Source organism: Macaca nemestrina, chromosome 2 (genome assembly GCF_043159975.1).
Source record: "Macaca nemestrina isolate mMacNem1 chromosome 2, mMacNem.hap1, whole genome shotgun sequence".
NCBI lineage: Eukaryota > Metazoa > Chordata > Mammalia > Primates > Cercopithecidae > Macaca > Macaca nemestrina.
Window position 1 is genome coordinate 136,488,650 of NC_092126.1, and position 8,925 is coordinate 136,497,574.

Below are 8,925 nucleotides of genomic sequence, written 5' to 3' on the forward strand. Positions count from 1 at the left end.
TGTTTAGGGAGTCAATATTTTTGTACAACTCTTTTAGGATATAATTGAAATAGAGTAAGCTACATATATTTCTTTTCTTTTTTTTTTTTTTTTCTTTTTGAGATGGAGTCTCGCTCTGTCACCCAGGCTGGAGTGCAGTGGTGCAATCTCTGCTCACAGCAAGCTCCACCTCTTGGGTTCACACCATTCCCCTGCCTCATCCTCCCGAGTAGCTGGGACCATAGGTGCCCACCACCACGCCCAGCTAATTTTTGTATTTTTAGTAGAGATGGGGTTTCACCGTATTAGCCAGGATGGTCTCGATCTCCTGACCTCGTGATCCTCTTGCCTCAGCCTCCCAAAGTGCTGGGATTACAGGTGTGAGCCACCGCACCCGGCCTCAATTGTTGTATAATAATACTTGTTGTACAATTATGTTTAGCAATTATATACTAAAGTTTTCAGGGGGTTGGGAGTATCTCTTCAGCAACTTCCTCTCAAATAGTTCAGGGAAAAAAAATGTTCATTTTCTTTTTTGTAGTTGCAACTTGTTTGTTAGTTGGTTTTTGAGATGGAGTCTTGCTCCACCACCCAGGCTGGAGTATAGTGGCAAGATCTTGACTCACTGCAACTCCGGCACCTGGGTTCAAGCGATTCTCCTGCCTCAGCCTCCCAAGTAGCTGGGACTACAGGTGTGTGCCACCATACCTGGTGAATTTTTTGTATTTTTAGTAGAGACAAGGTTTCACCATGTTGGCCAGGCTGGTCTTGAACTCCTGACCTCAAGTGATCTGCCTGCCTCAGCCTCCCGAAGTGCTGGGATTACAGGCTTGAGTCACCACGCCTGGCCTATACTTGCAACTTTTATGTGAGTTTGAAATCATTTCAAAAGAGAAAGAAAAATCATAAAGATTATTTTTGTAATTCTTTTTTTTTTTTTTTTTTTTTGAGACGGAGTCTCACTCTGTCGCCCAGGCTGGAGTGCAGTGGCCGGATCTCAGCTCACTGCAAGCTCTGCCTCCGGGGTTCACGCCATTCTCCTGCCTCAGCCTCCGAAGTAGCTGCGACTACAGGCGCCCGCCACCTCGCCCGGCTAGTTTTTTGTATTTTGTAGTAGAGACCGGGTTTCACCATGTTAGCCAGGATGGTCTCGATCTCCTGACCTCGTGATCCCCCCATCTCGGCCTCCCAAAGTGCTGGGATTACAGGCTTGAGCCACCGCGCCCGGCCTATTTTTGTAATTCTTAACCTATGTAAGTAAGAACAATACCTAACATTGATTGAGTCAGATCACTGGCTTAATTCTCTCAGCAAACCAATGATTAACTCACCACTATTAACTTCAATTTATACATAAGGAAACTGAGGCATTTTGATATTAATCATTCATCTGAGTTCAAACAGCTAGGAAGTAATAAGCCAGGAATTAAACTAGATATCTGATTTTAGACCTTTTTCTCTTAATACACTATTCAATTTTATCATATTCAATTATTGAATATAGGTGTGTGTGTATATACAGTCATGCACCATATAATAATGTTTCAGTTGATGACAGATCACATAAATAACAATGGTCTCATAAGATTATAATACTGTATTTTTACTATGCCTTTTCTATGTTTACGTATGTTTAGATAAACAAACATTTACCATTGTGTTACAATTGCCTGCAGTATTTAGGACAGTAACATGCTGTATTGGTTTGTAGCCTAGAAGCAATAGAAAGTATCACAGCCTAGGTGTGTAGGAGGCTATACCATCTAGGTTTGTGTAAGTACACTCTACGATGCTTGTACAACAATGAAATTGCCCAACAGCACATTTCTAATCTATCTCTGTTATTAAGTGACACATGACTGTATATGTATTAGTCAGGGTTCTCCAAAGAAACAGAATCTATAGGATGTGTCGGTGTGGGTGTGGAGAAAGGGAGAGCGAGACAGAGAGAGAAAGTGTGCAGAGTTGAAGAAGAGAATGGCTGCTGGGTTCAGTGAGCATCCTTGATCTGTGGAATACCCTACTCTCCTCATAAATTCCCATTTTCTATCACACAGCCTGAAGCCAACTTCCACTACTACAGTCAGACCTAATCAAGATGGCCACCTAGGCAGCTTCACTCTGCCAGTTCCCTCCTCTGACACTGCTCTTACACCCAACATGGCCACCAGCAGCCATCCTGCCTGTGGTGACACCAGAGAAAACAACCCAGAGTTTTTTGCATAGACCCTTTGTTACCCTTGTTTTCGCTAAAAAAGTGGAAAGTCTCTGGGAAAAAGGTGAAGCCTGATGGTTTGTGAAACTGCCCTCGTACTTGTTTAGAAAAGTGTATTCAGTTTAGTTTATCTTCCTATCTCATCTTTATTTGGTACCCATTATGTATACAGATAAGGACTTCAGGGCATGAATAAAAAGCCAAAAGAATCAAAGAAGGTCTAAAGCTTTGTGTAGTGGTATTGTAACCCAATCTGCCCTCTGTTCTCCACCTCGTTTAGACTGGATATTGGTTTTTCTAGATTTTTCTTCAATTTCTTCTTGTCCCTTCCCACAGACCCATCTCAGAAGGACAGCCGAGCTCCAGTACTTTTCCCTGGGGTTAAAAAAAGATCCACCCACATGTTCTCTGACATAGTTCTGGCTATTTTCTCCCTTCCATCTCTTTCTGTCTCCATGTTCTACAGCCTACTCTGCGTCTCCTCCATGTTCAGGCCTTTTCCCTCTTGCGCACACCCAGAATGTGGGCCTTCATCTTGCCAGTCTTCCTGAATGTTCATATTTATTTAAGGTCCACCTCCCCACTAGACTATGGGCTCTGTGGGGGAACTTTTCCCCAGCACCTTGGAGAGCCTCACAGACTGTTTACCTTGTTAATACCATTCCCTCTGCCTGGAGGGCTCTTCTGTCTCAGTACAAATCTTTTCTGGTCTTTAAGCAAGACCCTTTCTAAAAAGCAGCTTCCATCTCCTCCTGGAAGAAATTTTGCAGGCCTCTGAATATCTGATATACGGCCTTGCTTTCTACCTTGCATGAGGGCCTACACTTACATCTTATCTTTGCTAGTATTTTGCAAACTTCTTGAGGACAAGAAAGTGTTTGGGGGCTTTGAAGCCAGTCTAGGTCCTTTTTTTTTTCTTTCTTTCAAGATGGAGTTTTGCTCTTGTCACCCAGGCTGGAGTGCAGTGGCATGATCCCAGCTCACTGCAAGCTCTCCCTTTTGGGTTCAAGCAATTCTCCTGCCTCAGCCTCCTGAGTAGCTGGGATTACAGGCGACCGCCACCATGCCCAGCTAATTTTTGCATTTTTAGTAGAGATGGGGTTTCATCATGTTGGCCAGGCTGGTCTCCAGCTTCTGCCCTCAGGTGATCCACCCGCCTCGGCCTTTCAAAGTGCTGGAATTAGAGGCATCAGCCAAGGCGCCGGGCCTCTATATTTCAGTTTTCTTTTCTGTTAAGTGAAGAGGATCCTCATAGGATTTTGTGAGGATTCAATTAAATACTTTTGTAAACTGCTTAGGAGAAATTTTTTGATAGTTTTGTAAACTGCTTAGGAGAATGCCAGACACATAAAAGTATTTAATAAATATTAGCTGTTACTATTAAATTTCTTATTTGTTGCATTAGTTTCTAAAATTTAGAGGCTTAGAACAGTTATAGACATTGTCACCTTTTACAGTTTCTGTGGATCAGGTGCTGGGAAGTGACTTAGATGGGCCGCCCTAGTGTAGGATGTCTGCTAAGGTTGTGATCCAGATGTCAGTTGGGGCTGCAGTTACCTGAAAGAATTCCTGAGGTTGGAGGATCCACCTCCAAGGACAGTTTTTCTCTCTGTGGGGCCTTTCCACAAGACTGTCTAATGTTCTCATGACATGGCAGCTGGCTTCCCCCATTGAGGCCCCATTCACCAATTCAAGAGGCCAAGGCAGAAGCCCTAGGGCCTTCACACAGACAGCTCTGATTCAATGTGCCAGATTATACTAGGGCATGAATCTCAGCACGTGAGATCATGAGGGGTAATTGTGGGGGCTGGCTGCCACATTTGTACTCTGTTTTCTTCCCAGGAAATTAGCATCAGTAGGAGGCTTTTTACTTTTATTTTTTGAGTCAGGGTCTCACTCTATTTGTGGCCCAGGATGGATTACAGTGGCATGATGCCGGCTCACTGCAGCCTTAAATTCCTGGGCTCAAGTAGTCCTCCTAGCCTCCCGAGTAGCTAGGACTACAGGTGTGCGCCACTACGCCTGGTAATTTTTTATTTTTTGTGGAGACATGTTGCTAGGCTGGTCTCAAGTGATCCTCCAGCCTTGGCCTCCCAGGGTGCCGAGAATACAGGTGTGAGCCACCATGCCTGGCCAGTAGGAGGCTCTAGTAATTGCAGATACTGCGATACAGGCCTGCTGGAGAATTCAAGGAAGAAGGAAGGAATGAACCAAACGAAGTTATTTCTTCAGCCTCATCTTTTGCTGCTTCTCCCCTTGCAATCTTGACTTCCAGACACTGGATACGGTCTATGACGGGCGACAAAGTACACACAGCAATGACAGCCTACGGGAATTGTGGAAAGTATACCAGAGGAAGTGGTGTTTAAGTAGAGATCTGAATTTGCAGAGGAACATAGCAAAATGAATTGGAGAGGAGGAGCTAACCAGAGGGGCACAGGCCTTGATTATCTGAAGACTAGGTGAGATCTGAAAAACCATAAGAAATTCAGTTAAGCTGACAGCAATGAAAGGGACAAAGCAAAGTGTTAGAAATTAGTATAATGTGTTCTCCAACAGAAAGTTCCAATAGAACTTTTTGCAGTAATGAAATTTTCTTTATCTGAACTGTTCAATACAGGAGCCACTAGCCACATGTAGCTATTGAGCACTTAATGTGCTCAAAATGTGGCTGTTGTGACTGAAGAATTGGATTTTTAGGCTGGGATCAGTGGCTCACGACTGTAATCCCAGCGCTTTGGGAGGCCGAGGCGGGTGGATCACGAGGTCCAGACACAAGCCTGGACAATATGGTGAAACCCCGTCTCTACTAAAAATATAAAAATTAGTCGAGTATAGTGATGGACACCTGTAATCCCAACTACTCGGGAGGCTGAGGCAGGGAACTGCTTGAACCCGGGCGGCAGAGGTTGCAGTGAGTTGAGAGCACGCCACTGCACTCCAGCCTGGACGGCAGAGTGAGACTCTGTCTCAAAAAAGAAAAAAAAAAAGAATTGGATTTTATTGAAGAAAATTAAATTTTATTTAATTTTAATTAATTTAAATTTCAATATTCACACATGGCTAATATCTATGATACAGCACAGCTCTTACAGTAAGAGACCCTTCTGAATAGTAGAGTGGCAGACAGACGGGGAGGCTAAGCTTTGCCATGTAGGCAGTAGGCCCTTCAGACTGCAAGGGACCTGGATAAACTAAACCTGGTGCCTGGTAAGTGCTGGCCAAGTGCTTGATAATGCTACCCTATTCCCTTTCTCTGCAAGGATATTTGTAATTGAGCTAGATCCTCTGAACAATGAGGTCTAAAAACACAGGGGACTGGTTCTCTGATGGCACAACTTGAGAGACCTATTTTGGGTGTGTCTTTTGCCTATGTCTACCACCTAGGATCAGGGTGAGACCCACTGTCTTTTAAGAGGGTCAACAGTGTAATGGCTGTGTCCAAACTTGCATCTTCTTAGACTAAACAATAATCTTCTTCCCTCCCTCCCTTGGTCTTTCTCTTCCCCTCCTTCCTTCCATGACTTTGTGCTGGCTGGGTTTTTGGAAGAGGAGGTGGAACAACTCAGTACCTTTTCTTTTCTTTCCTTTGTTTTTTTTTTTTTTTTTTTTTTTTTTTTTTTTTTTTTTTTTTTTTGAGACGGAGTCTCACTCTGTCGTGCCCAAGCTGGAGTACAGTGGCGCTATCTTGGCCCACTGCAACCTCAGCCTCCCGGGTTCAAGGGAGTCTCCTGCCTCAGCCTCCCGATTAATTATGATTACAGGTGCCCGCCACCACGTCCAGCTTTTTTTTTTTTTTTTTTTTTTTTTTTTTTGGTATTTTTAGCAGAGACAGGGTTTTGCCACGTTGGCCCGGCTGGTATCAAACTCCTGACCTCAGGTGATCTGCCCACCTCAGACTCCCGAAGTGTTGGGATTACCGGTGTGAGCCACGGAGCCCGGGCAGTACCTTTCTTTTAAAAGCTCACAGATAAGAGTATAAAAATGTCCACGCACTGGCTGGGAGCCAGATGTTTTGGGTTCTGGGTTCTAGTTCTGTCTCCCCAGACTTGCTCTCGATGACACAGCTTTCCCATTTGTAAAATGTCAAGGCTGAAGAGGACTTCTGAGGTTTCCACCCTCTCCTACTTCCTGGGTGATTATGTAATGTAATAATGATCACAGTGGTAATAAAAACCGCAGCCACGTTGAGTGTTCCAGGTTTCACGCACTGTGCCAAATGTTTCACATTCGCCATTTCACTCAATCCTCTTGGCCGTTTTACAACCCCCATTTTATAAATAAGAACCCTGAAGCTGCCTGAGGTTAGGTAACTACTTCATGGCCACAAAAAGAGTAAGTAGTTGAGTTGGGATTTGAATATTGATTCCAAACCTTGAGCTCTTAATCACTTTGCTGTACACATTACTTCTTGCCACAAGTGGGCCAGTGAGGAATGAACGTTGGGTTAAGCAGGGAGGTATCTTGTTAGGATTATTAGTAATGCTGAGTGTATGTATGTATTTTTAATTTTATTATTATTTTTTGAAACAGAGTCTCGCATTGTCGCCTAGGCTGGAGTGCAGTGGCGCGATCTTGGCTCACTTCTACCTCCGCCTCCTGGGTTCAAGCGATTCTCGTGCCTCTCAGCCTCCTGAGTAACTGGGATTACAGGCACGCACGACCACGCTCGCTAAATTTTGTATTTTTAGTAGAGACTGGGTTTCGCCAATGTTGGCCTGGCTGGTCTTCAACGCCTGACTTCAGGTGCTCCGCCCGGCCCAGCCTTCCAAAGTGCTGTGATTACAGGCTTGAGTCACCGCGCCCGGCCTGTGTTTATTTTTATATAGAGAAGGGCGCGGGGGCGGGCTCACTTTGTTGCCCAGGCTGGTCTCGATCTTCTGGGCTAAAGCGATCCTCTCGCCTCGGCCTCCCTCCTTAAGTGTTCGGCTCACCGACGTGAGCCCCCTGCCTGGCCTCGCTGAACGTTTTTTAGGCGCATTCTGAACGTGAAGTGTACACACTGAATTCTCACAGCAACTGCATAGGGCATCGGTACCAGTGCTCTCACTGTACAGATGGGGAAAATGAGGCTCAGAGAGACGAAGTAAATAGCTTAAGTTCACATAGAGAGCAAAAAATGGCAGGGGTTCAAAGCCTAGGAGTCCGCCTGCACACCTGTCGCCCGACCGTTCAGCCTTCAGCTCCGCGGAGGCTGGGCCGGGGCCGAGGCCGGGGCCGGGCATCCGGCAGTCGCCGGGACGCAGCCGCGACTAACTACTGCGCTGGGCCCCAGCGTCACGCCTCCGCCGCGCACGCGCTCTTGGGTTCCGGGCCGGGGCGCGCGGCGGGAGCGAGGACGGCGGCAGGGAGCGTGCGCGCGGTGACGTGCCGGGCGCCATGTTGGAGGGTTGGTGGTAGCGGCTTGGGGAGGTGCTCGCTCTGTCGGTCTCGCTCTCTCGCACGCTTCCCCCGGCTCCCTTCGTTCCCCCCCCCGGTCGCCTGCGTGCCGGAGTGTGTGCGAGGGAGGGGGAGGGCGTCGGGGGGGTGGGGGGAGGCGTTCCGGTCCCCGAGAGACCCGCGGAGGGAGGCGGAGGCTGTGAGGGACTCCGGGAAGCCATGGACGTCGAGAGGCTCCAGGAGGCGCTGAAAGGTGGGGGTAGCTGCCCCCTCTCCATTCCCCGTCACCTTCTCCGGCTCGCTCGTCTCTCCTTTCAGGGCGGATGGTTCCGAGGGCCGGGGCTGGGGCCAGGCGCGGCGTGGGGAGAGCGCTTCACGGGCTCCCATCCCCCTCCACCTCCCCAGGGGCGGGGAGCCCTGTGGGCAGCTCCCTCCCGCCCCGCTCTGGCTTTGTGTCGGCCGCCGGCGTCTGGGCTGGGGGAGGGGAGCCGGGGAATCTCTTGCGGGGGCCCCAGTCTTTCTACCACCCGTTCGAGGGTCGAGTCGCGGAACCGCAGACTCCTCCCTGCCAGGCATCCTCCTTTCTCTGCCAGGCCACCCGCACGCCAGGCGTTGGGGTGGGAGAAAAAGTAAAAGGTTGGTGGGGGCGGGAGGTGGGGGGGGGGGGGTGGCATCGCAACTTTTAAGTTGTCTCAGGATGCCTTTTTCAGGGCTTTTGAAGTCATCCTTCCGCGCCCTAATTTCAGGGTGGTTGCCTTCACTGTACTTGATTGCACGCCTTCCACGCAACAGGCTTGAGAACAGTGGCTTTCAAACTTCGAAGAGAGAGATTTCAGCGTTTTGAGAATTATTCTTTGACATACAGAATCATTTGGGGACAGCTACTTGGGGTAGTTGGTGTTTCTTAAAAAGGCAGATTTATGGACTTAGATAAACAATTGGTGGGAATCGGGGCCTGGGGATTTTTATTTTCGCTGGATTCTCAGCTTAATATTATACTGGTGTTCCCCCGGACCACACTTCGAGAAGCACTGCGTTAAAAATGGTTTGTGAAGTTGAGTGCCCCCTTTAGGAGGATTCTTGTTATCTGTAAAAGAGGGTGATATGTTAGAAGTAGAACTTGGAGGGTTGAGGTGGTTATTTGGTTGAGAGGCTTTTTGAAAAATTTTTTGTTTAATTCTTATTAAGGGAAAGGACTGGGAGGAAAGTTTGTTTTTAGAGGGCTTTTGAGAAAACTGATAACTTTTTTTTTCTTCCTTTATCTAGATTTTGAGAAGAGGGGGAAAAAGGAAGTTTGTCCTGTCCTGGATCAGTTTCTTTGTCATGTAGCCAAGACTGGAGAAACAATGTGA

At 47.3% G+C, this 8,925-nt stretch overlaps 1 protein-coding gene across 6 annotated transcripts in view; it reads left to right on the plus strand.

Moving 5' to 3' along the window:
* Positions 1–7,563: 7,563 nt before the first annotated feature.
* Positions 7,564–8,925, plus strand: part of LOC105479590 (protein phosphatase 4 regulatory subunit 2) — a 73,982-nt gene continuing 72,620 nt past the window's right edge. For 2 of the 6 annotated variants that reach the window (XM_071092079.1, XM_071092080.1), the window contains exons 1-2: positions 7,882–8,209; positions 8,840–8,921. In XM_071092079.1, the coding sequence (XP_070948180.1) occupies positions 7,897–8,209; positions 8,840–8,921 (395 nt within the window). In that variant the 5' untranslated portion in view covers positions 7,882–7,896. Of the gene's footprint in view, positions 7,827–7,881; positions 8,210–8,839; positions 8,922–8,925 lie in introns of those variants that run through there. The other 4 variants (XM_011737609.3, XM_071092083.1, XM_071092082.1 and 1 more) reach the window with 4 other exon arrangements.